This window comes from Engystomops pustulosus, chromosome 3 (genome assembly GCF_040894005.1).
Source record: "Engystomops pustulosus chromosome 3, aEngPut4.maternal, whole genome shotgun sequence".
Classification (NCBI taxonomy): domain Eukaryota; kingdom Metazoa; phylum Chordata; class Amphibia; order Anura; family Leptodactylidae; genus Engystomops; species Engystomops pustulosus.
In genome coordinates, this window is record NC_092413.1 from 230,678,806 (window position 1) to 230,705,585 (window position 26,780).

Below are 26,780 nucleotides of genomic sequence, written 5' to 3' on the forward strand. Positions count from 1 at the left end.
GCACGGGTCATTTCATTATCAGTAGGGGGGCTAGCTGCATGGGACATTTCATCATCAGTAGGGGGTGGAAGCTGCATGGGACATTTCATTATGAGTAGGGGGGTGGCTGCATGGGGCATTTCATCATCAGTAGGGGAGCTAGCTGAATGGGACATTTCATCATCAGTAGGGGGCTGGATGCATGGGACATTTCATCATCAGTAGGGGGGTGACTGTATGGGACATTTCATCATCAGTAGGGGGGCTGGCAGCATGGGGAATTTCATCATCAGTAAGGGGGCTGGATGCATGGGGCATTTCATCATCATTAGGGGTGGTGGCTGCATGGGGCATTTCATCATCAGTAGGGGGTGCTAGCTGCATGGGACATTTCATCATCAGTAGGGGGTGCAAGCTGCATGGGACATTTCATCATCAGTAGGGGGCTGGATGCATGGGGCATTTCATCATCAGTAGGGGGGCTAGCTGCATGGGACATTTCATCATCAGTAGGGGGTGCTGGCTGCATGGGACATTTCATCATGAGTAGGGGGGTGGCTGCACGGGGCATTTTATCATCAGTAGGGGTGCTAGCTGCATGGGACATTTCATCATCAGTAGGGGGTGCAAGCTGCATGGGACATTTTATCATCAGTAGGGGGCTAGCTGCATGGGACATTTCATCATCAGTCGGGGGGCTAGCTGCATGGGACATTTCATCATCAGTAGGGGGTGCTAGCTGCATGGGACATTTCATCATCAGTAGGGGGTGCAAGCTGCATGGGACATTTCATCATCAGTAGGGGGCTGGATGCATGGGGCATTTCATCATCAGTAGGGGGGCTAGCTGCATGGGACATTTCATCATCAGTAGGGGGGCTAGCTGCATGGGACATTTCATCATCAGTAGGGGGGGTGGCTGCATGGGACATTTCATCATGAGTAGGGGGGTGGCTGCATGGGGCATTTCATCATCAGTAGGGGTGCTAGCTGCATGGGACATTTCATCATCAGTAGGGGGTGCTGGCTGCATGGGACATTTCATCATGAGTAGGGGGTGGCTGCATGGGGCATTTCATCATCAGTAGGGGTGCTAGCTGCATGGGACATTGCATCATCAGTAGGTGGGTGGCTGCATGGGACTTTTCATCATCAGTAGGGGGCTAGCTGCATGGGACATTTCATCATCAGTAGGGGGCTAGCTGCATGGGACATTTGATCATCAGTAGGGGGGCTAACTGCATGGGACATTTCATCATCAGTAGGAGGGTGGCTGCATGGGACTTTTCATCATCAGTATGGGGGCTAGCTGCATGGGACATTTTATCATCAGTAGGGGGGCTAGCTGCATGGGGCATTTCGTTATCAGTAGGGGGCTGGGTGCAGGGGGAATTTCATCATCAGTAGGGGGGCTAGCTGCATGGGACATTTCATCATCAGTAGGGGGTGCTGGCTGCATGGGACATTTCATCATCAGTAGGGGGTCTAGCTGCATGGGACATTTCATCATCAGTAGGGGTGGTGGCTGCATGGGACATTTCATCATCAGTAGGGGGGCTAGCTGCATGGGACTTTTCATCATCAGTAGGGGGGCTAGCTGCATGGGGCATTTTGTCATAAATAGGGGGCTGGCTACATGGGACATTTCATCATCAGTAGAGGGACTGGCTGCATGGGGCATTTCATCATCAGCAGGGGGACTAGCTGCATGGGGCATTTCATCATCAGTAGGGGTGGTGGCTGCATGGGGCATTTCATCATCAGTAGGGGGCTAGCTGCATGGGGCATTTCATCATCAGTAGGGGTGCTAGCTGCATGGAACATTTCTTTATCAGTAGGGGGGTGGCTGCATGGGACATTTCATTATCAGTAGAGGGACTGGCTGCATGGGACATTTCATCATCAGTAGGGGTGCTAGCTGCATGGAACATTTCTTTATCAGTAGGGGGGTGGCTGCATGGGACATTTCATCATCAGTAGGGGGGCTAGCTGCATGGGACATTTCATCATCAGTAGGGGGGTGGCTGCATGGGACATTTCATCATCAGTAGGGGGGCTAGCTGCATGGGACATTTCTTTATCAGTAGGGGGGTGGCTGCATGGGACATTTCATCATCAGTAGGGGGGCGAGCTGCATGGGATATTTCATCATCAGTAGGGGGGCTATCTGCATGGGACATTTCATCATCAGTAGGGGGGCTAGCTGCATGGGACATTTCATCATCAGTAGGGGGGCAGGGTGCATGGGGGATTTCATTATCAGTAGGGGGGTGGCTGCATGGGACATTTCATCAACAGTAGGGGGGCAGGGTGCATGGGGCATTTCATTATCAGTAGGGGGGCTAGCTGCATGGGACATTTCATCATCAGTAGGGGGGCTAGCTGCATGGGACATTTCATCATCAGTAGGGGGGCAGGGTGCATGGGGCATTTCATTATCAGTAGGGGGGCTAGCTGCATGGGACATTTTTTATTTCTATCGTTATATCTCTATGGGGCACATTTACTAAGGGTCCGCATTTTCATCGGGTATCCCGACTTTTTCCGTTTTGCTCCGCAGCTGGGGCACGCAATCAAATTTTGACGCAATCGAGACAACTTTCATGCGACACAAATCGGGGTCTTGGCCATCGGACAACCCGACTGATTCGGACTGAGCGCAGGATTTAACATTCAAAATTGTGTCGCAAGAAAATGCACTTATATACACCAGGAAGAAGAAGGTGAACTCCGGCGGACCTCAGCCGGGAAGCGACAGGAAATGTCAGGAAATTATAGGAAAAGCGTAAGGCAGAAAGCAGACAGCGCCATTCTCTGTGTAGTGGCTGAACTGGGTCACTGCACCCCAGCTCCGATTCTAATGCATAGTAACTGATCTGGTGTCACCTGGTCCGACCCAAACACTAAGATGGCGCAGCCTGAGATAGAAGACGTAATCTGAGGAAATGTTCTCTATAATATTATTCCAGACAAACCATTTATTATACTGCACTGTACAAGAGGTGAGTCACGTGCCCAGCCAGGAAGGGGTTAAAGCGAAATAGAAAAGCTATTATACTTATAGCAATAATACTAATAAAATATACTTGAAATGTTTTTTGGTATTTTAACCTCAAGATTACACAAGGCTTCCGGCTTCTCGCTTCTTCCTCTAGTGTGTGGTTTTATTGGCTCATCACCGGGCAGTTATTGTTCAATTATTCTGAAGAATTACAAAAAATAAAACATCACAAAATTGCCAAACATTTACTATGAAGGGAGAAGTGTGTACTATGTGCAGCGTGTACTATGTGCAGTGTGTACTATGTGCAGTGTGTACTATGTGCAGTGTCCTGTGTACTATGTGCAGCGTGTACTATGTGCAGTGTGTACTATGTGCAGGGTGTGTACTATGTGCAGTGTGTACCATGTGCAGTGTGTACCATGTGCAGTGTGTGCCACGTGTAGTGTGTACCACGTGTAGTGTGTACCACGTGCAGTGTGTACCATGTGCCGGGTGTGCACTATGTGCCGGGTGTGTACTATGTGCCGGATGTGTATTATGTGCAGTGTGTACTATGTGCAGAGTGTGTACTACGTGCAGTGTGTACTACGTGCAGTGTGTGTGCTATGTGCAGAGTGTGTACTATGTGCAGTGTGTACTATGTGCAGTGTGTACTATGTGCAGTGTGTACTATGTGCAGTGTGTACTACGTGCAGTATGTATTATGTGCAGAGTGTGTATTATGTGCAGTGTGTACTATGTGCAGAGTGTGTATTATGTGCAGAGTGTGTACTATGTGCAGGGTGTGTACTATGTGCAGTGTGTACTATGTGCAGTGTGTACTATGTGCAGAGTGTGTACTATGTGCAGAGTGTGTACTATGTGCAGAGTGTGTACTATGTGCAGAGTGTGTACTATGTGCAGTGTGTACTATGTGCAGTGTGTACTATGTACAGAGTGTGTACTATGTGCAGAGTGTGTACTATGTGCAGAGTGTGTACTATGTGCAGAGTGTGTACTATGTGCAGTGTGTACTATGTGCAGTGTGTGTACTATGTGCAGAGTGTGTACTATGTGCAGGGTGTGTACTATATGCAGGGTGTGTACTATGTGCAGTGTGTACTATGTGCAGTGTGTACTTTGTGCAGTGTGTACTATGTGCAGTGTGTACTATGTGCAGTGTGTGTACTATGTGCAGGGTGTGTACTATGTGCAGGGTGTGTACTATGTGCAGGGTGTGTACTATGTGCAGTGTGTGTACTATGTGCAGGGTGTGTACTATGTGCAGGGTGTGTAATATGTGCAGTGTGTGTACTATGTGCAGTGTGTACTATGTGCAGGGTGTGTACTATGTGCAGGGTGTGTACTATGTGCAGGGTGTGTACTATGTGCAGTGTGTGTACTATGTGCAGTGTGTGTACTATGTGCAGGGTGTGTACTATGTGCAGGGTGTGTACTATGTGCAGGGTGTGTACTATGTGCAGGGTGTGTACTATGTGCAGTGTGTGTACTATGTGCATGGTGTGTACTATGTGCAGTGTGTGTACTATGTGCAGTGTGTGTACTATGTGCAGGGTGTGTACTATGTGCAGGGTGTGTACTATGTGCAGGGTGTGTACTATGTGCAGTGTGTACTATGTGCAGTTTGTAGTAGGTGCAGTTACCTGGGTAGTGTGCAGGGGCGACAGATTTTCTGACGCTCGTTCTGCATGATTCTGCATGACACTTTGTTTAGGTACACCTTTAACATGGGGCATGCGACACATTTGGACTTTGCAAGTTAAATCTTGCGATCGGTCCGATTGAGCACCGGGCGCCCCATTCAGCAGATATTTGTGTTGCGTGAAGAATAGTGCAGCCACAACACAAAAGGGTCACAGGCGGCACAAATGTACAGACACTTCTTATACCTGTAAAAGCAGTCAGCACTAAAGAGGACGTGCAAAGTACGACAGAAAAAGAGTATAAACTGTGTACAGCGCAGGCAACAGGAACTACAGTCATTCTCAGAAACAATAAAGACATCGCTGAGACTCCAGAGACATCACAGGAACAGCAGAGACATCGCTGAGACTCCAGAGACATCACAGGAACAGCAGAGACATCGCTGAGACTCCAGAGACATCACAGGAACAGCAGAGACATCCCGGGAACATCAGAGACATCCCGGGAACATCAGAGACATCCCGGGAACATCAGAGACATCCCAGGAGCATCAGAGACATCAGAGGAACATCAGAGACATCACAGGAACATCAGAGACATCCCAGGAGCATCAGAGACATCCCAGGAGCATCAGAGACATCCCAGGAACATCAGAGACATCACAGGAACATCAGAGACATCCCAGGAGCATCAGAGACATCCCAGGAGCATCAGAGACATCCCAGGAGCATCAGAGACATCACAGGAACATCAGAGACATCACAGGAACATCAGAGACATCACAGGAACATCAGAGACATCCCAGGAGCATCAGAGACATCCCAGGAGCATCAGAGACATCCCAGGAACATCAGAGACATCCCAGGAACATCAGAGACATCCCAGGAACATCAGAGACATCCTAGGAGCATCAGAGACATCCCAGGAGCATCAGAGACATCACATGAGCATCAGAGACATCACATGAGCATCAGAGACATCACATGAGCATCAGAGACATCACATGAGCATCAGAGACATCACAGGAGCATCAGAGAACAAGAGTTTACAGTCTATGAGGATGAGGGGGGACACAAGAGCTTACAGTATATGAGGATGAGAGGGTGACAAAAGAGCTTACAGTCTATGAGGATGAGGGTGGGACACAAGAGCTTACAGTCTATGAGGATGAGGGGGGGACACAAGAGCTTACAGTCTATGAGGATGAGGGGTACACACACGAGCTTACAGTCTATGAGGATGAGGGGAAGACACAAGAGCTTACAGTCTATGAGGATGAGGGGGGACACAAGAGCTTACAGTCTATGAGGATGAGGGGTGATACAAGAGCTTACAGTCTATGAGGATGAGGAGGTGACACAAGAGCTTACAGTCTATGAGGATGAGGGGTGACACAAGAGCTTACAGTCTATGAGGATGAGGGGAGACACAAGAGCTTACAGTCTATGAGGATGAGGGGGGGGACACAAGAGCTTACAGTCTATGAGGATGAGGGGGGGGGCACAGGAGCTTACAGTCTATGAGGATGAGGTGATGACACAAGAGCTTACAGTCTATGACGATGACGGGTACACACACGAGCTTACAGTCTATGAGGATGAGGGGGGACACAAGAGCTTACAGTCTATGAGGATGAGGGGTGATACAAGAGCTTACAGTCTATGAGGATGAGGAGGTGACACAAGAGCTTACAGTCTATGAGGATGAGGGGTGACACAGGAGCTTACAGTCTATGAGGATGAGGTGGTGACACAAGAGCTTACAGTCTATGAGGATGAGGGGTGATACAAGAGCTTACAGTCTATGAGGATGAGGGGTGATACAAGAGCTTACAGTCTATGAGGATGAGGAGGGGACACAAGAGCTTACAGTCTATGAGGATGAGGGGAGACACAAGAGCTTACAGTCTATGAGGATGAGGAGGGGACACAAGAGCTTACAGTCTATGAGGATGAGGGGAGACACAAGAGCTTACAGTCTATGAGGATGAGGGGAGACACAAGAGCTTACAGTCTATGAGGATGAGGGGGTGACACAAGAGCTTACAGTCTATGAGGATGAGGGGGTGACACAAGAGCTTACAGTCTATGAGGATGAGGAGGTGACACAAGAGCTTACAGTCTATGAGGATGAGGGGGTGACACAAGAGCTTGCAGTCTATGAGGATGAGGGGGGGACACAAGAGCTTACAGTCTATGAGGATGAGGAGGGGACACAAGAGCTTACAGTCTATGAGGATGAGGGGAGACACAAGAGCTTACAGTCTATGAGGATGAGGAGGGGACACAAGAGCTTACAGTCTATGAGGATGAGGGGAGACACAAGAGCTTACAGTCTATGAGGATGAGGGGTTGACACGAGCTTACAGTCTATGAGGATGAGGGGGTGACACAAGAGCTTACAGTCTATGAGGATGAGGGGGGACACAAGAACTTACAGTCTATGAGGATGAGGGGGTGACACAAGAGCTTACAGTCTATGAGGATGAGGGGTTGACACAAGAGCTTACAGTCTATGAGGATGAGGGGATGAAACAAGAGCTTACAGTCTATGAGGATGAGGGGTGACACAAGAGTTTACAGTCTATGAGGATGAGGGGGGACACGAGCTTACAGTCTATGAGGATGAGGGGATGACACAAGAGCTTACAGTCAATGAGGATGAGGGGGTGACACAAGAGCTTACAGTCTATGAGGATGAGGGGGTGACACAAGAGCTTACAGTCTATGAGGATGAGGGGGTGATACTAGAGCTTACAGTCTATGAGGATGAGGGGGTGACACTAGAGGTATAAGAGCTTCTATATGGTCCAGCCATTCTTTATAATTGAACAAAATTACATAATTTAATAAATAAAAATGCTGCTGCTTGAACCAGTCATCAGTCACATCTTAAATACAAAGTCCAAAGTCAAGCTCGGTATATATCTGGTGTTTGCTGGACAAAAGACGGGAGGAGGCATAGGATGGATTAGTAAAGGGAGAGGTGACATTTCATGCAGTTAGTGATGTGATAGGCTTGCCTAAAGAGATGGGTTTTAAGAGCACGTTTGAAGCTTTGGAGGGTGGTTGTTGGTCTGAAAGGCCGGGGAAGGGCATTCCAAGGAATTGGTGCAGTTCTGGAGAAGTCCTGGAATTGTGAGTGAGAGGTTTGAATTAAGGTAGAGATTCATCTAATATCACTGGCAGATCGAAGAGCATGGGAAGGGCGATGAGATGAGAGGAGAGAGAGGGAGATGCAGGACTGTGCAGAGCTTTGTGGATGAGGGTTATTTTAAACTGTACAGGCGTGCTCCTACTTAAGAACACCGGACTTACAGATAGCCCCTAGTTACAAACAGACCTCTGGATATTGGTAATTTACTGTACTTTAGCCCTAGGATACAATAATCAGCTGTAACAGTTATCACAGGTATCTGTAATGAAGCTTTAGTGTTACTCCTGGTTCTTATGACAATCCAACATTCTTAAAATCCAATTGTCACAGAGACCAAATTCTGTCTGGGGTTACAATGAGAAAATATACAGTTCCGACTTACATACAAATTCAACTCAAGAACAAACCTACAGAACCCATCTTGTACGTTACCCGGGGACTGTCTGTATTTGAAAGGAGACGGGCAGCCAGTGCAGTGACTGGCAGAGTCTGGAGGCCTCCGTGTAGCGTTTGGTCTGAAAGACGAGTCTGGCTGCTGGTGTTAAGATTGGGTAATAGTGTGCCCTGCGCTCGCCCCAGCCTCTGTCCCTTCCTATAGCCCCCCCCCCACGCTAAACCGTGGGGCGACTACTTGAAGACTCGAAATACACTGGGTAAGTGTGGGAAGGGAAAGACTGACAGACTGACAAACATAAAACACAAAAGAATAGTAAACTAGCCGGATTCACAACGAGAGGGTACGTCAATAGCAAAATCAGTAGGCAAAGAGTCAATGTCAAAAACGAGCCGAGGTCACAACGATACAGATACAGATACAGAGCAAGTCACACCTAATGCTGAGCGAGTGGAGAAGGGATTTCAAACACTGGCACAGGTGACTAGTGAGGCTGCTATTTATGCAGCCAGAACTCCACCTCCAGAACCTGATAGGAGCTGGACAACTACTGAGAATTAACCCCTCATGGTGCAGAACAACCAGGCACCAAGCAGAGGTAGCACAAGTCCCAGCAGTTCCGAACACAACTCCTAGACAGCGCGAGATCTTAGCAGCCGCTGCCCGGGACGAGAGGTGGAGTTTGCGCGGATACGCGCCGGGGTTCGGAGAACGCTGCTGGTACCACCAGAAGAACCAGAAGTCCCAGCACTTTCCCTAGCGAACCGGACAGCTGGATTAGGAATAGATTGTAGAGGAGGGAGTTTAGCGAGTGGAAGATGATTAGTAGGGAGTTACAGGAGTCTAGTCGAGAGTGAATAAGTGCAACAATTAGCATTTTAGAAGTTTCAATTGTTAGGAATGTTTGGATTCTGGAGATGTTTCTGAGATGCATCTGGCAAGAGCGAGCAAGAGATTGAATATATGGTGAAAAGGAGAGGTCAGAGTCCAGCACAACCCCAAGACAGCGGGCCCGGGGCTATAGTGATGCCACAGACCAAGATGGAGAGGTCAGGGTTAGATCGGTAAGTAGATGGTGGAAAGACAAGAAGTTCAGTCTTAGAAAGATTAAGTTTCAAGAAGAGAGAGGACATGATGTTAGAGACAGCAGAGAGACAGTCACTAGTGTTCTGGAGTAAGGCAGTATATAAAAATACGCATATATACACATATACATGAATATTTATGGTTTTAGACACATATATACACATAGAATGGGTTAACAAAAATATTTTATATCTATCTCAATCCATGTATTTCTATCTCTTTCTATCTATCTCTTGTTATCTCTATATATCTCTATATGTTTATATATATACAGGGTCAGACGGGGGGAGGGGGGGGGATGCCAGAGGCCCACCAGAGAAAGTGATTCTAGGAGCCCAGCGTACTGCTAAATAGAAACATTACCTACAAAGTCCGAGATCAGGGAATTATTAGGTACTGGTGGGGAAGCAGTGAAATAACTAGTACAGAATTCTCCTTCCCTCTCTCCCAGTACTCGGCTTTCTGTTTGTAATCTGAGGCTGCAGTGACCATAAGTCAGATCATTAATGTTGGGGGATGTTATAAGAGTTGGGCACACGTATATATCCAGCCGCAAATTTTCGGCAAAATATACATCCCCATAGATGGCTATGGCACCTGGGCTCGGTATGCTGAGCACAACGTCTGCTCACCGTTCTGTGCCGTGCCCACAGAAATGTCTGGCCATAAGAGCGGCTGTGGGTGTGATCTCCTATGTAGGGGGGGAGCAGTGCTCATCCCTCCTCCTCTGCAGCGCACCGATGTGCACTCGTCCGGGCTATTCCCACGTGAATGCAGCCTTACCCCTGGTTTCATATAAACCTATACGCACAAAGACCAGATTTCGGTTGTTAAATATTAAAATTCATAAATTTTTATTGAAAAATACACAGTATCACAAATACATTAAAATTGTTGGAGGAGTAGGGGAGGGGGTTACAAGTGTGGGTAGGGTCGAACAGTCTGTGCTGAACAGACAATATATAACGAATATCCAGTACACGTGGAGCGGTAAGTATAATGAGTTACACTATACAAGTATGGTACAGATTAGTTGGTAAACATTGTAGCTTAACATGGTAACATGGTAACCAAAAATTGCCATCACAGGGACACACCTAGGTTTTTAAGTGTTTTAAATTACCTGTTATACGTATTTAATGTATTGCACTTGCCCTTGGTTTGGTTAAAGTGCTTTAGGATGTGCATCAAGTCCCTGTAAGGCCAGTGTGTCCATACAACATACGAATGGAGTCTCTACATTGTTACCTGCTGATGGGGGTACACGTGGATCTGGATAGCTGACACCCTTTGTGTTGTGACTTAACCCTGGTTTCCCGGGCTTCCTGCTGGGGCTGGGCTGTGGTCAGGGACATAGGCGTCAGCTCCAATGGATCTGTTACCAGAAGGGTCCAGAAGTGATGACTTATTGCTGCAAAATTTTCTGCCAATTGTCATGATGTCACCCATCATCCACTAGGCCCCTCTGTCCTCCTTCCAGGCCCCCTTATTACCCCTTAGGCCCCTCTTTCCCCCTTCCAGGTTCTCATTCTATGTATATTCTTTTATGTTAAGCTTCCTCTTCACTTTGTCATCTTCTGGCGCTAATAACTTTTTCATATTTCGGTGTACAGAGCTGTGGGAGGTGTCACTTTTGTGAGATGAGGTGTCGTTTTTATTGCTACCATTTTGATGACTGTACGGCCTTTTGATTACATTTTAGAGTATTTTTAATATTTTTGGAAATGGAAAAAAAATGGTATTTTCATCTTGAGGAGCTATTGTCCATTATGGGGTTACACGCAGGAAAAAATACATTTTTAGAGATTGGACATTTTGGGATGCGGTTTAAATTTTTTTACATTTTTATTACATTTTTTTTTTTACTATTTTTCAGCTCCCCTAGGATTCTTTAGGTTGTCTGATTGATCCTACCATATACAGTATGGCAGTATAGGCAGTCCCCGGGTTACGTACGAAATAGGGTCCGGAGGTTTGTTCTTAAGTTGAATTTGTATGTAAGACGAAATTGTATATTTTATAATTGAAGTTCTAGAAAGTTCTTTGCCCCAGTGAAAATTGGAGTTTCAAAATTTTTTGCTGTAATGGGACCAAGGATTAGCAATAAAGTTTCATTACAGACACCTTACAGCTGATTATTGCAGTATGGGACTAAAGTAACATCCAGAGAGGTCACCAGAGGTCACAGTGGGTCCATCTTTAACTAGGGGTCATCTGTAAGTCTGGTGTCCTTAAGTAGGGGACCGCCTGTATATGGGGATTTTGCACATCATCTATTACTACATACAAATGGCACATTGTAACGGATCGGCTAAAAACAGACAGCATCTGGTCTTTGTAGGACCCAAGGCTGTCATAGCAGCAGATCGCCAATATGGCAGTGCTTTTTATTGACAGTGGCAGCTTTGCAGGGTGTTACCGGTGGGTGTTTGCTGCAATATGCAGTATGGAGAAGGCTAAGCTTGTGAGCCCTCTCCATACATGGGGTTATGGGGTCTGCATTATTATTAGGGAGCTCTCAGGGTCTGCAGTATTATGAGGGGGCTCTAGGGTGTAACCAGCATTATTAGTGGGGCTCTGAAGAACCAGCATTAATAGAGAGGTTCTGAGACGGGGCAGTATTATTAGGGGGATCCAGCATTATTAGGAGGTCTTCATTTTTTTATTATTGTCTGCTCTGATATTTGTCTACTCTTGGGGTGTTTGTTATTATTGTTTGGGTACTGTGGGGTCTCTATTCTATTATTCATCTTCTGGTCTGGTTGTATTTATGGGCTAGTCCGGGGTCTGTATTAGTTATTGTCTGGTCCGGGGTCTGTATTAGTTATTGTCTGGTCTGGGGTCTGTATTAGAAATGGGCTAGTCTGGGGTCTGTATTAGTTATGGGCTAGTCTGGGGTCTGTATTAGTTATGGGCTAGTATGGGGTCTGTATTAGTTATTGTCTGAATGCAGTATTTGGTTTTTGGGTTAATATTTATGGCTGTATTGTGGTATTATCATTTCTGGGTTGTTTTTTATGTTATACTGTGGTTGTTGATGGGTATAGGGTGCTGGATATTGGTGCCGTTCCTAGAAGTTGAGTGGTTTGACAATTTATGACCCTTGGACCAAAAAAGTTTGTGCTCTTACTATGTCATGGCTACAGAGCAGTCACAGGGTGTGACTAGCAGATAGGTCAAGATTATTCAGGTTGTGTATATGAATATATTGTTCATCTCTATGTTTCTGATTCCAGGTGAAGATGGGACACATGACCCTCACACTGCTGTGCCTGGCCGCTTACATCCTTGTGGTGACGCCTCTAGTGCCTGATGCTGTGTTCAATGCAACAAGTTATATTGAAAAAAATATCTTTAGGTAAGGATCGCCCGGGTGCAAACATGGCTTCTACACTGCATTTTTTAGGAGGTTTTCCTAATTACATTGTTGCCCTCAACCATCAGATGAATGTCTACCCATCTAATGGTTGAGGGCAAGAGAAAGACTCCCATGACATCCAGCATAACATGACATACACTGCCGTAATGTTTTGTGCTTTATTAAAACTTCTTGAATAACCAATACAAACTATTTAAACAAAAAAAAATACCCATATTCTGCCATACTGTAGTATGGTAGGATAGGGTAGGATCTATCAGACAAAGGAAAGATGGTCATGTAGACTATCAAAGACCAGAATTGTCTCATAAATCAGATCTACAATGTTTCTTGTGGTATAACAATAACCAGCTCTGGGTGGATATGGATCCCCTCAAAATTTGGTACCTACCCACAATTGCAATCTGAACCCTGGTAGAGAATTAAATGTGAAGTATTTCACACAATAGAATAGACATAAAAATAAAAAGAAAATGTAATCATTATTTCAACATAAGAGACTGTGGTCACCTCTAAGAGAAAAGAGATTTCGTCACATTCCTCTCCTTGCTTTGTTTCTATATGGCTCTAATAAGATGCTAATGATATGCTAATAAGATGCATTGATCTGTGTACATAACACCCCTGTATGTGTAAGTGGCCTCATCCAACACCTCAAACATAAAGTACAGCCCCAATGGATGATAACCCCTAGAGATGAGCGAGCACTAAAATGCTCGAGTGCTCGTTACTTCAGTCAAACCTTTCCCGATGCTCAAGTGCTCGTCTCGAATAACGAACCCCATTGAAGTCAATGGGAGACTCAAGCATTTTTCAAGGGGACCAAGGCTCTGCACAGGGAAGCTTGGCCAAACACCTGGAAACCTCAGAAAATGATGGAAACACCACGGAAATGGACAGGAAACAGCAGGGGCAGCATGCATGGATGCCTCTGAGGCTGCTTAATCGCACCATTATGCCAAAATTATGGGCAACAGCATGGCGATGACAGAGTGACCGAATGAGGCTGCAATGGAGACAATTACATTTGGATAGTGCCTGTATGTGGCAGTCCAAAATAGTTTTCAAAACAGAGGACCGGGTGGGTGGCCCTCCAGAAAAATTAAATACATAAAGTACCTGTAAGTGGCACTGCCAAAAATTTTTTAAAACAAAGGACCGGGTAGGTGGCCCTCCAGAAAAATTAAATAGATAGAGTACTATAGCTAGAGCCAGTTGGCCCTGGCAAAAAATAGCCAGTTTCCTCTGCTTTAGTGTACAAAGAGGAGGAGAAGGAGGACAATGAGGAGGAGGAGTGCATACATTATTCAGGTTGAGCTTCTTTCACCTGGTGGAGAATGGAAATCCGGAGAAATCCAGGCTTTATTCATCTTGATAAGCGTCAGCCTGTCAGCGCTGTCAATCGACAGGCGTGTACGCTTATCGGTGATGATGCCACCAGCTGCACTGAAAACCCGCTCGGACAACACGCTAGCGGCAGGGCAGGCAAGAACCTCCAAGGCGTACAGCGCCAGTTTGGGCCACATGTCCAGCTTTGAAACCCAGTAGTTGTAGGGAGCTGTGTGATCATTTAGGACGATGGTATGGTCAGCTACGTACTCCCTCACCATCTTTCTGTAAAGATCAGCCCTACTCTGCCGAGACTGGGGACAGGTGACAGTGTCTTGCTGGGGTGACATAAAACTGGCAAAGGCCTTGTAAAGCGTACCCCTGCCAGTGCTGGACAAGCTGCCTGCTCGCCTATTCTCCCTCGCTACTTGTCCCGCAGAACTACGCACTCTGCCGCTAGCGCTGTCAGAAGGGAAATACTGTTTCAGCTTGTGCACCAGGGCCTGCTGGTATTCATGCATTCTCACACTCCTTTCCTCTCCAGGGATGAGAGTGGAAAGATTTTGCTTGTACCGTGGGTCCAGGAGAGTGAATACCCAGTAATCGGTGCTGGAATAAATTCTTTGAACGCGAGGGTCACGGGATAGGCAGCCTAGCATGAAATCTGCCATATGCGCTAGAGTCCCAACGCGCAAGAATTCACTCCCCTCACTGGCCTGACTCTCCATTTCTCCATTTCCTCCTCCTCCATCCAGCGGGATGGTGAGGCTGATGATGGCGACATCGCCACTGACCATCTGTGTTGACTCCTCAAAGTTACTCAGCACCTGACAGATATCAGACATCCACGTCCACTCCTCATTGTAGACTTGAGGAAGCTAACTGACCTGACTACCAGTTCTGGTGGAAGTTGACATCTGGCAGTCTACAATCGCTCTGCGCTGCTGGTAAACTCTGGATAACATGGTTAATGTTGAATTCCACCTGGTGGGCACGTTGACATTGGTGGACGCTGTGGAGGATTGTGGAGACGAAGGTGTAGTTTTCGAGTGGGAGGTGTTGGTGCCGGGGTCCTGGGCAGGGGGCTGACTAGCAGAGGCAGCAAATAACACAGGGGAAGGAGCAGTGGTGGGCCCAGCCGGAGGTGAACTGTCTTGGTTCCATTGAGTGGGGTGTTTAGCATTCATATGCCTGCGCATACTGGTGGTGGTTAAGCTAGTAGTGGTGGAACCCCTGCTGATCCTGGTGTGGCACATGTTGCACACCACAGTCCATCGGTCTTCCCCTGTTTCTTTAAAGAACCTCCAGACTTCAGCCCTCACCATGGCACCACATTTGTCGCTGATGCACCAGCTCTGGCCCTGCCTCTCCGTCTGGCCCCACCACTGCCTCTTCCAACCTGTTCTGGTATAGGACTCGCCTCCATCTCAGAAGCACTGTCTTCACCCGGCCTATCAACCCAGCTTGGGTCTGTCACCTCATCATCCACCGATCCCTCAGTCTGCTCCCCCTTCAGACTTCTTGCCCTGACAACAACTTCACCGCTGTCTGACAACCGTGTCTCCTCATTGTCTGACACCTCTTTACACACTATTTCAAAGAAAACACCAAATTATGATTTTTACTGATCTAGTTCCCCATAAAATGCAATAAAAAGTGAAAAAAAGTATCAAAACAAAAATGGGATTGTTGTAAAGCACAACATGTCCTGCAAAAAACATACAGCTCCATAGACCAGAAATTAAAAGTTATGTCTGACTGACAGAATAAATCTAACATGTTACTTAGGGTATATGTTGAACACCGAAAAAAAAGTCAAAAATCAATTACAGAATTGATGTTTTTTCTACATCTCCCCATAAAAGAAGTTCATAAAGTTTCAGCAATAGGGCATAGCCACCCCATAAATAATACCATTAAAAATGCATTTCATTCCGCAAATAATAAGCTCTCACATGGCAACATTAATGGAAAACAAATATTTTATAGCTCAAAAAATTTGCCATAAACCAACTAAAAACCACAAAATTTTATTGGGCAAGACTGGCAGCTGCAGGGTACTCCTCTGCGCCTTGCTGTGCACCCATACAACAGGTAATGGCCACATATGGGGGGGGGGTCTCTGTATTCGGGAGAAAGTGCATAACAAATTTTAATATGGGTTTTCTTTTTTTATCTTTTGTAAATGGACAAATGTTATAAAAAAAATTGGACCATTCTAAATTGCATCTCCATTTAGTTTTAATTACTATGAACATCTCAAGGGTTTAACAATCTTCCTAAAAGCAGTTTTTTTATAGTTTGAGGGGTGCAAATTTAAAATTGGGTTGATACATAGGGGGTTTCTAATATTATATATTTCAAATTTCGTAAAAAAAAAATAGTGATCCCAAAAAAGTCAATTCTGAATTCTCCTTGAAAATACGGAAAACTGATGTTCAATTTGTAAGCCACGTGACATCAAAATTAATTATCGAGACATTTCAAAAATAATAAAAACTTGAAGAGGTTTTTCCCATTAAAAAAAAATGTCAAATTTTAATTACCTAGTGATGTTTACAAAATAAAGATCACTTTTAACCCTTTACTTCACAATTTTACTCAGTTTTATTGCTGTTTCATCTCCTATCACTCAGTCATGGTCAGTGTAAGATTACAGATTGTGGGCAAGGATTCTCTAAGCAAACACTTCATGATTCCTCTGTGCTGTGAGATGCTGTGTGCTGACAATGTGCTTAGATTATCCGGGTACAGGTTTATATACACTTTCATTTAGCTTCTGAACATTGTACCAGTATCTGACACATATAAAGAGAGATGAGACAGATCAGAGATGAGGAGATCCATTAGATGCCTATTGCACACAATGACAGTCAGCCCTGCTACATCTTTGCTATTCCACAACGCACTAAATCTGCTGTACCTTCCTGCTGTGCCTTGCCAGAGGAACTGGCCGGCAGGAACTGATTGTCTGTGTCCCGGTGTGCATCAGTGAGTGAGTGGACTGCATGAGGCGGAGCTAGAGTGCAGGGAGCAGAGAGAAAGAGAATCTCAGCTCCACGGCCGTCACACAGAAATCCAAGATGGCTTCCCTGAACCCTAAGTCAGAAGTTACAGGGTCGTTTCTAGAAGCAACTGAAATTGTGTACAGCAGGACTGATAGAGACAGGTTGGAATTATATCTGTAAAATGCTGTATTTTTGTTAATGCCAGTTAATTAAAGAATGTGATATTTTGTTGTCCTGAGTATATTTAAGAAACTTGTCTCTGTGGAAATAACCCTTTAACCCCTTAACGACTTGGCCTTTTTTAGTTTTTTCACTTCCATTTTTCACTCACCAACTTCAAAAATCTATAACTTTTTTATTTTTCCACATAAAGAGCTGTGTTATGGCTTATTTTCTGCGTAACAAATTGCACTTCATAGTGACGGTATTTAATATTCTATGGCATGTACTGGGAAGCGGGAAAAAAATTCCAAATGCAGTGAAAATGGTGAAAAACCACATTTGTGACGTTTTCTTGTGGGCTTGGATTTTACAGCTTTCACTCTGCGTCCCAAATGACATGTCTACTTTATTCTTTGGGTCGGTACGATCACGTGGATTCCAAATTTGTATAGGTTTTATAATGTTTTCATACATTTAAAAAAATTAAAACCTCCTGTACAAAATATATATTTTTTTATTTTGCCATCTTCTGGGGCCAATAACTTTTTCATACTTTGGTGTCCGGAGCTGTGGATAGTTCTTTTAGGTGATTGTCGGGATAGTGGACCCACTGAACCACCGCAGACAATGATGTAAGTCAACTTCTGGGAGCGAAGTCTAAGTAGTACCCGGTTTCAACAGAGCCCAGTGCAAAGTCGGTTGGACTTGCTGCGTCGTGCTACCACCAGGCACGACTTTGTCTGCGTTGGTGGCCAAGCTGAGGTGTAGAATCGTGAGGAAGAGGCCAAGTCGGGTCAGGCAGGAGGTCAGGACAGGCAGCACCGGATCAGAGTAGGGGATGTAGCGGAAGGTCAGGACAGCCAGCACAGGAGCAAAGTGAGGGACAGAATCAAGGTCACAATGGAAAATCAGTCTAAACGCACAGGGCAAGGAACATAGCTTTCTCAATGGCATGGAAGTTATTTATTAGATTGCCAGGTGGCAGCGCCAATTAGCGGCACGCTGGCCCTTTAAATCCTGAGAAACCAGCGCGTGCACGCTTCGTGGCCTTTTGTCAGCTTGGGTTGTGGTTCAGGCAGAAGCCTGTAGCAAGGAGAGTCGAGTCTGCTGCCAGATAGACTTGAGATCTTAGGCCAACTCTTCCATAGCAGGAACATCAGAAGGGACTGAAAGAGGAAGAGGTTGATGTGGGTGTTGTCCATAGACGATGAAGAAAGAAGAAGATCTGCCAGATTCCGAGTCCAAGGAATTGTAGGAAAACTCTGCCCATGGCAGCAGTTTGGACCAGTCGTCCTGTTGGGTGGGGGGCAAAATGGCGGAGATAGCAGCCCAGGGTCTGATTAATCCTCTCAACTTGCCAATTCGACTGCGGATGGTACGCAGAAGAGAAGTCCAGTTTTACTTGAATTTGACCGCACAGAGCACGCCAGAACCTGGGAAAAAATTGAACCACACAATCTGAGAACATGTGCTGAGGAAACCCATGACGCCAGAAGATATGCAGGAAGAACAGGCTGGCAAGACGTGGAGCCTACGGCAGACCTGGCAGAGGCACTAAGTGGGACATCTTGGAGAATTGGTCTGTTACCACCCAGTTGACAGTATTACCAGAGGAAGGAGGAAGATCCGTGATAAAGTCCTTGGCCACATGAGTTTACGGGCAACTGGGTATCAGTAATGACAGGAGAAGGCCAGCTGGTTTGAGACGCAATGGCTTGTTTCAGGCACAGGAAGTGCAGGAGCGCACAAAATCCCGTCCTTTCTTAACCAGATCTGGCCACCAGTAGAAACGGGAAATGAGAGCGACAGAGTGTTGCACCCCAGGGTACCAAGCCACACGAGAGCAATGTCCCCAAGTTAAAATACTCTTCCTTAGAACAAGTCGGACGTAGGCCTTGCCAGGAGGAAGCTGGCGAAGGTACACTGGAGTGGCAACAACAATTTGTTCAGGAGGAATGACATGCCGAGGAGCCATTTCTTCCCCAATAATATCAGAGGCATGAGAGAGGGCATCAGCCTTGACATTCTTTTCTGCTGGATGAAAGTGGATCAAGAAATTGAAGCGAGAAAAGAAGAGTGACCAGCGAGCTTGTTGTGGGTTGAGGTGCTGAGCAGTCTGTAGATATAGGAGGTTCTTGTGAACCGTATATATGCAAACTGGATGGCTAGCTCCTACTAGAAGATAGTGCCACTTTTCTAGCACCAATTTTATGGTCAGTAGTTCTCGGTCTCCTATGGAGTATTTTCTCTCCGCAGCAGAGAAGGTCTTAGAGAAGAACCAACAGGTGAAAGTTCAGCCTTTGGGCCCCTTCTGGGTGAGCGCCCCTCCAGCTCCCACAGAGGAGACGTCAACTGCCAGCTGGAATGGTTTCTCTGTATCAGGCTGTGTGAGAACAGGAGCAGAGGCAAAAGTGGACTTCAGCTTGGAGAATACCTTTTAAGCCGCCATAGGCCAATGCTTAGCATTAGCATCTTTCTTTGTCTATGCCAAAATGGGAAAGACAAGAGAAGAAAAATGTGGTAAAAATTGCCGTTACTAATTAGCAATGCCCAGGAATCTCTGTATAGCACAAAGTCCAAAGTTCTGAGTAAGGCCACTGAAGTACCGCAGACAATTTGGTAGGATCCATCTATATACCCTTGTCAGAGATGATATATCCGAGGAACGGAAGACTCTTCTGGTGGAACTGTCACTTCTCGGGTTTGGCAAATAGCCGATTGGCCCTTAGGCACCTTAAAACATTTGCGTACAGGGACCTGATGAGACTCCAGGTCAGAATAGAACAACATGATATCGTCCAAGTAGACAGCGACAAAAGTGTAAAGTAAGTCTCTGAAGATGTTGTTGACAAAGTCTTGAAACACTGCAGGCGCATTGCATAGTCCAAAGGGCATGACCAGATATTAGAAGTGTCCTTCCCGAGTGTTGAGCAGTCTTCCACTCATCCCCCTCACGGATGTGGATGAGATTATAAGCTCCCTGAAAGTCTAATTTAGTGAAGACCTTGTCTCCACGTAGACTGTTGAAGAGTTCTGTGAGTCCACGGTAGTCAATGCAGGGACAGATAGAACTGTCTTTCTTGGCCACAATGAAGAAACTAGTACCAGCAGGAGAAGGAGACTTGCAGATAAATCCCTTCTGTAAATTCTCTTTGATGTAGGCTGTCATAGCCATGGTCTCGGGCACAAAGAGTGGGTAAACTTGGCCTTGTGGAGGTGTAGTGCAGGGAGCAGCTCCATGGGGCAGTCGTAGGGACGGTGTGGTGGCAGCGTCTCCACTTGCTTTTCCGAGAAGACATCAGCATAGTACACATAAGCAACGGGAAGATCCACCAATGGCTCGGATGAGTGAAGAAGACATGGAGGAGACCAGTTGGAGAGCCATGAGGCAGTGAGACTGGCATCCGGGGCCCCAGCAAAGAACCTCCCCAGTATGCCAGTTGAGAACTGGAGCATGTTGCTGCAACCAAGGAAGGCTCAATCATACGGAGGATGTGAACCGAGGAAGCACATAGAACAACAGTCTTTCCTTGTGTAATGCCCCAACTTGCAGAGGTAGAGTTGTGGTGCGATACTGGACCAAATCAAAGAGAAGCTAAATAATGGAATCGAACCACGTAGTCACCAATTGACCAATCATAGATTCAGTAGGGCGGTCTCAGCAGATGACACCCGGGCTGGTTCCCCGAAGACTGAGTGGAATTCAGCGGGGAAAGAGGAGATGTTAGCTGTGACCGGGTCCCGTCACAGAGAGGGGTGGCCCATTCCAGCGCTTTCCCGGAGAGTAGTTTGACCACAAATGCCACCTTAGACCTCTCTGTGGCAAACTGCGTAGTCATCAGCTTGATGTGCACTGAGCACTGGGAGATCCCCTGTATGATTTGGCGTCTCCGTCATATTTGGGTGGCATAGACAAACGCAGTCTGGGATCTGCTGAAGTCGCTATAGCCACTGTGGCAGAAGGTGCTGCAGGAAATGGAGGCTGTTGCTGGGTGGCCAATAGCTATTGCATTATGGCAGTGAGCTGGTTGATCTGATGGCCCTGCATGGTACTCTGCTGAGACTGCTGAGCCATGATGGTGGTGAAATCAGCCAGTTCAGGTAGCGGAACCTTGGCAGGATCCAAGGCCAGATCTTACTGTCAACATTCAGAGGAAGTGGACCCACTGAACCACCGCAGACAATGACGTAAGCTGACACCTGGGAGCGACGTCTAAGTGGTACCCGGTTTTCACAAGAGCCTGCCGCAAAGCAGTTTATACTTGCTACAGTGTGGTACCAGCAGGACGCTTCACAGGCACAACTTTGTCTGCGGTGGTGGATGAGGTGCAGAATTATGAGGCAGGGATGGAGTCAGGGACAGGAAGGAGGTCCGGACAGGCAGCACAGGATCAGAGTAGGAGACATAGCGGAAGGTCAGGACAGGTAGCACAGGAGCAAAGTCAGGTACGGAATCAAGGTTACAACGGGAAATCGGTCTAAACGCACAGGACAAGGAACATAACTTTCTCAATGACATGAAAGCACAAAGATCCGGCAGGGCATGAGGGATGAGGCTGGCTATTTATTAGATTGCCAGGTGTCCAGTACCAATTAGCGGCACACTCGCCCTTTAAATCTCAAGAAGCCAGCACGCGTGCAACCTAGGGGTCAAGGACGCGAGCACCAGATCGCGAACAGGTAAGTGAGACCAAAATAATTTAGAATTTTGAAAATGCCAAATTTGTCAAAAAATTCATCACCAGGATGAAGGATTGTAGACCAAGCACACATACATGCTGGTGTGCGCCTTCTGTGGCAGGATCTGCTCTTCTTTAAGTTTCTTACGACTTTGTTTTTTTAAAAAAAATATTTAAAAACTGATCTGTTAATGAAGCCCGGAGCCCCTCAGGTTCATTTGTTGTTATTTAAAATGTTGCTCCCCTTAGCAGAAAAATTCTGAAGACAGACACTAAAACAAAGAATTAAAATGCTGTAAGGACAGAAGATGGCTGCTGGTCACATGTACACATGACTTGTCCACATCACATCACTGCACCTGCCTGGCTAGTTCATGTGATTATCACTACGTTTTGCTGTTGCACCGCATCCAGTATGGAAAGTGTTGTGGTCAGGACAGTCTAATACATCATCACTGGGAGCATAGCATAGAGGGAGGAGCTGTTACTGAGAACTGAGGGATCATGAGAGTTGTAGCTTTCTGTAGTGGCTATTTCGGAGATAACTCCGCCTACTTTAGAAATCTCATACAATTTTGTGAGTCACTAAAGCAAACTATGTAAGCTCCATTTAGTGATTAAAGACATAAAGCACTTATTTCTGTCCCTAACCCCAGTGTATGTTAGCTCCCGCCCTCACAAGAGCAGTACCAGGTCTTGCCCTGTACTAATCACCCAGCATCCCCCCTCACTGACGCGTTTCTTCCTTACTAGGATTCATCAGAGGGATTTCTGGCAGAAATGCTATCAAGAAATAGTAATGGGACCCCTATAGTAATCAGGTATCCCTCTCTAATGCCGAATTTGATTTCATGTATCCAACATTCCCGGTCTGTAGCACTTTTTATGCACTACCCAAGGTGCACAAGGGCCTCAACCCCCTTAAAGGTCGCCCAATAGTGTCGGGAGTGGGATCACTATGCCAGTACATTGGCATATACGTTGATAAGGTCCTGAGACCTTTTGTGCTCTCTCTCCCGACATACATAAGGGACACCATGGACCTCCTTAAACGCATAGGGGGTATTACCATGGGGAATGATCACTTACTAGCAAGTATAGACGTGGAGGCTCTATACTCCTCGATACCCCACGACAAAGGGATTGAGGCTGTCTCCTTTTTTCTATCAAGTAGTGGGACACAATACTAGAAACATAATCAATTCATTCTAAACTTACTCAATTTCTCCCTTGAACACAATTTCTTCCTTTTCAATAACAGGATCTACCACCAGCTCAGGGGCACGGCTATGGGGAGCCCAAGTGCCCCCACCTATGCCAACTTGCTCCTGGGCTGGTGGGAGAACACAGACCTGTTTGGCGACACTCCCTACCCAGGTATTGAGAGAGCAGAGATCTTTCTCCGATACATCGACAATATTTTCGTCCTATGGAGGGGTGATAAAGCAAGCTTTGTCGAGTTTGCGAAGAGTCTTAACATTAATCAAATTGGACTACGGTTCACATATGAGATCAGCATGGGTAGCCTACCCTTTCTCGATGTCCTCCTGCTGCGGACCGCGAAGGGACACTGGAGACCACAATCTTCCGCAAATCTACGGCAACAAATTCCCTCCTGCGCTGGGAAAGCCACCACCCACTTACTGTTGGATGACGAGATGGGCCCCAGACCCTCAGTCACCTTTAGGAGGGGGCGATCCATCGGGGACAGGGTGGTTCATAGCCACTTTGTCCCCGAGAAACCAGAAGGTACCAGGTTGGATCGCAGACCCATTGGCTGCTTCAATTGTGGGAAGAACTGTGTTGCCTGTCCATACATTCTAAATACTAAAACCTTCTGCAGTAATGTAACAGGCAAAACCTTTAAGATCCTGGATTTTATTAACTGCCGGTCAGTAGGTGTCATCTACAAAGCCACATTTGAATGTGGATTAGAGTATGTAGGTAAGACCTATAGAGAATTTAGGAGACGGATTGGAGACCATCTGGGCGACATCTGACATACCAGGGACACACCATTAGCAAGACATATGAAACAGTATCATGGGGGCAACTATAGACGCCTACACTTTGTAGGTATTGATTTGATACCACATCCAGCAAGAGGTGGGGATTGGAATAAAAGAATCCTGCAGGCTAAGACCAAATGGATATACAGACTGGGAACCGTGTCCCCTGGAGGATTAAATGAACAATTTCAATTCACCTGCTTCTTGTAATCTATTAGAAATGGAAAGGAGGCTAAACTGTTCCCATCTCTATTTTCCTCTACTGTTTCGCTACGCTAATAACGGTCTATCTCACGTTTCGTCTTGAATAGTCTCTTATAGGTATTTTACCCTTGCCGTTTTCACTTCCTAGCACTACTCATGTGGTCCCACATTGCTTTAACTTAGCTAACTATGGCCTTGTATACTAATAGGACAGGGATCGACTACTCTCACTGCTGTTTTGTTTCAAGTCTGGTCGCTTTTTATGCTGGGCACAGAAGTCGCTCTTTACCTGCAGCGGACGACCGATGTCATCCACAGCGGTAGCATCATGTTTCTATGACGATACGTCACGTGACACCCTCCCCCATAACATCACATGACCCGGTCATGGACCCGGTACTCTCGGAATCATGTGGCCAGAAGTACTCTCGACGTCTAGCGCCGGCGCGCATTCCTACGGAACGCGACACACGCCGACGGTGCAACTGGTACCGGGTTCCCAATTGGTAAGTGTGACAGGGGGGCGTGTTTCTGCTCTAATTTAAAACTCGGCCGCTTCATAGGGAAATTTATCCCCACTAGACCAGCCAGGGATCAGTTACCAGGTCTCCACACCGGACACCTGGAGGGTTATCCTACACCTGGAGACACCCATTATTCAACACCCGAGGGATACCTGATTACTATAGGGGTCCCATTACTATTTCTTGATAGCATTTCTGCCAGAAATCCCTCTGATGAATCCTAGTAAGGAAGAAACGCGTCAGGGAGGGGGATGCTGGGTGATTAGTACAGGGCAAGACCTGGTACTGCCCTTGTAAGGGCGGGAGCTAACATACACTGGGGTTAGGGACAGAAATAAGTGCTTTTTCAACTGCCTGTCCTACCACATGCAGAAACATATCTAGATGTTTCCTGAGACTCCCGGCCACTATCGCGTAGAAGGTAACACAGGGCACAATCTAGTGTACCCACGCAAGGTATACAGTGTCTGAATCGGTAAGACTATTATATCTTAGCCATTTCCAGTATATGAGAATGCCGTTTGTACTCCATTGGCTCTTTACTTACCTTCTATGTCTTGAGGATACTTTTAACCATGGGTGTCCGTATGTATATTTGTATTACCTGTGCTGTTTGTTTTGTGCTTCATCACCAACGGTTGGGTGATGATTTTTTAACATGAGTGAAATAAAGTTTACTTATTTTAAATTGTTCACTGCCATGCTGGTAGATATTCTCTAATTTACAGTGAATCAGAGGAGACATTTCCTTGATTTGGTTAATCCATTGTTGCTTATATTGTTCATCATAATGTAACACAAAGTGTAAAGATATCTGGCCCACGGGCTATTTTCAGCCGACCACGCCTCATTTTCACAGGCCACACCCCCTTAGTTGGAGAAGTTGTAAAGGTGTTAAAAACTGGTCTAAAAGCTTTGATAACTGTAGTAGAAAGCATTGTATGGTGTAAATTACACCAGAAGTCTGGAAATTGTGGCATAATACATCTCCCCCATTGAGTTTTGTTGTATTCATTAATTTATAGCATTATGGGTTTTTGTATCATATATTCATATTCCTGGAATACCCCTTGATGGTGTCACACTTTGTTTTTTACTATTTTTCAATAATAATAAATATTAATTAGTTTATCTTTATGTTACAGAGGTTCACTAGGACAATACGCTTACTTTGTCAAGTTCACACCTGATGAATGTAATATTGGTCTACATGAGACGACCCTGCAGACTGCCCTGGGAGGAATAAGTGGCGCTGATGTGCGGACAATACTGGGCAATACAAAGCCCATCTATCAAGGAGACAGAATGGTGGCTGCTGCACCCATAGATAGGACACTCCCTAATAGAAAGAAATATAAAGATCATGCAGAATATCGCCTGCTAGAGCCGGAGAATAATTCCGCTATACGTGGCCTGCTGAATAATAATGTCCAGACCGGATGTGTCATATTCTTCTCGGTGCTCTCTCCTTGTGTTGGCAAATGTACTAATCCTTATTCGCCGTATAGTATTATCACCCGACTCGGTAATGTAAATCTTCCCAACATCCACAACGCCAGAGCCTTTGCCTTCAGGATTCCGTATAAAACGGAGCGTTCACACCCAACTGAGGAGCAAATCTGGAATTCCTGGGCAAATATGAACAACGTGATGCCATTATATCGCTGCAGAAATCAGAGATGCACCAATTGCTTTGATAATAATGGAAGGAGAGTGGCCGCATGTTACACATGAATACAAGACATCTACTCAGTGTCACTTTCCTCTGCTTAGAATGAAACCTGCTCTAAAAATCTTCTTCTGGCCAATAATCTGCTTCCAATAAATTCTTTCAGCATCAAACATGGACTGGAGTTACTTTGTTACATTTTCTATTCTTGTTTTCATTTTACTCTGGTTACTGGTGACATTGGACACTGGTTACAGGTGACATTGGACACTGGTTACTGGTGACATTGGACACTGGTTACTGGTCACATTGGGCACTGGTTACCGGTGACATTGGGCACTGGTTACAGGTGACATTGGACACTGGTTACTGGTGACATTGGACACTGGTTACAGGTGACATTGGACACTGGTGGTTGGTGACATTGGACACTGGGTACTGGTGACATTGGACACTGGTTACAGGTGACATTGGACACTCGTTACTGGTGACATTGGACACTGCTTACCGGTGACATTGGACACTGGTTACAGGTGACATTGGACACTGGTGGT

General features: G+C 46.1%; 1 protein-coding gene across 1 annotated transcript in view; it reads left to right on the forward strand.

Moving 5' to 3' along the window:
* Positions 1–26,399, forward strand: part of LOC140122760 (uncharacterized) — a 34,899-nt gene extending 8,500 nt beyond the window's left edge. Inside the window, exons 2-3 of the mRNA XM_072143954.1 lie at positions 12,500–12,621; positions 25,703–26,399. Of these exons, the coding sequence (XP_072000055.1) occupies positions 12,500–12,621; positions 25,703–26,291 (711 nt within the window). The 3' untranslated portion in view covers positions 26,292–26,399. The remainder of the gene's footprint in view (positions 1–12,499; positions 12,622–25,702) is intronic.
* Positions 26,400–26,780: the final 381 nt, after the last annotated feature.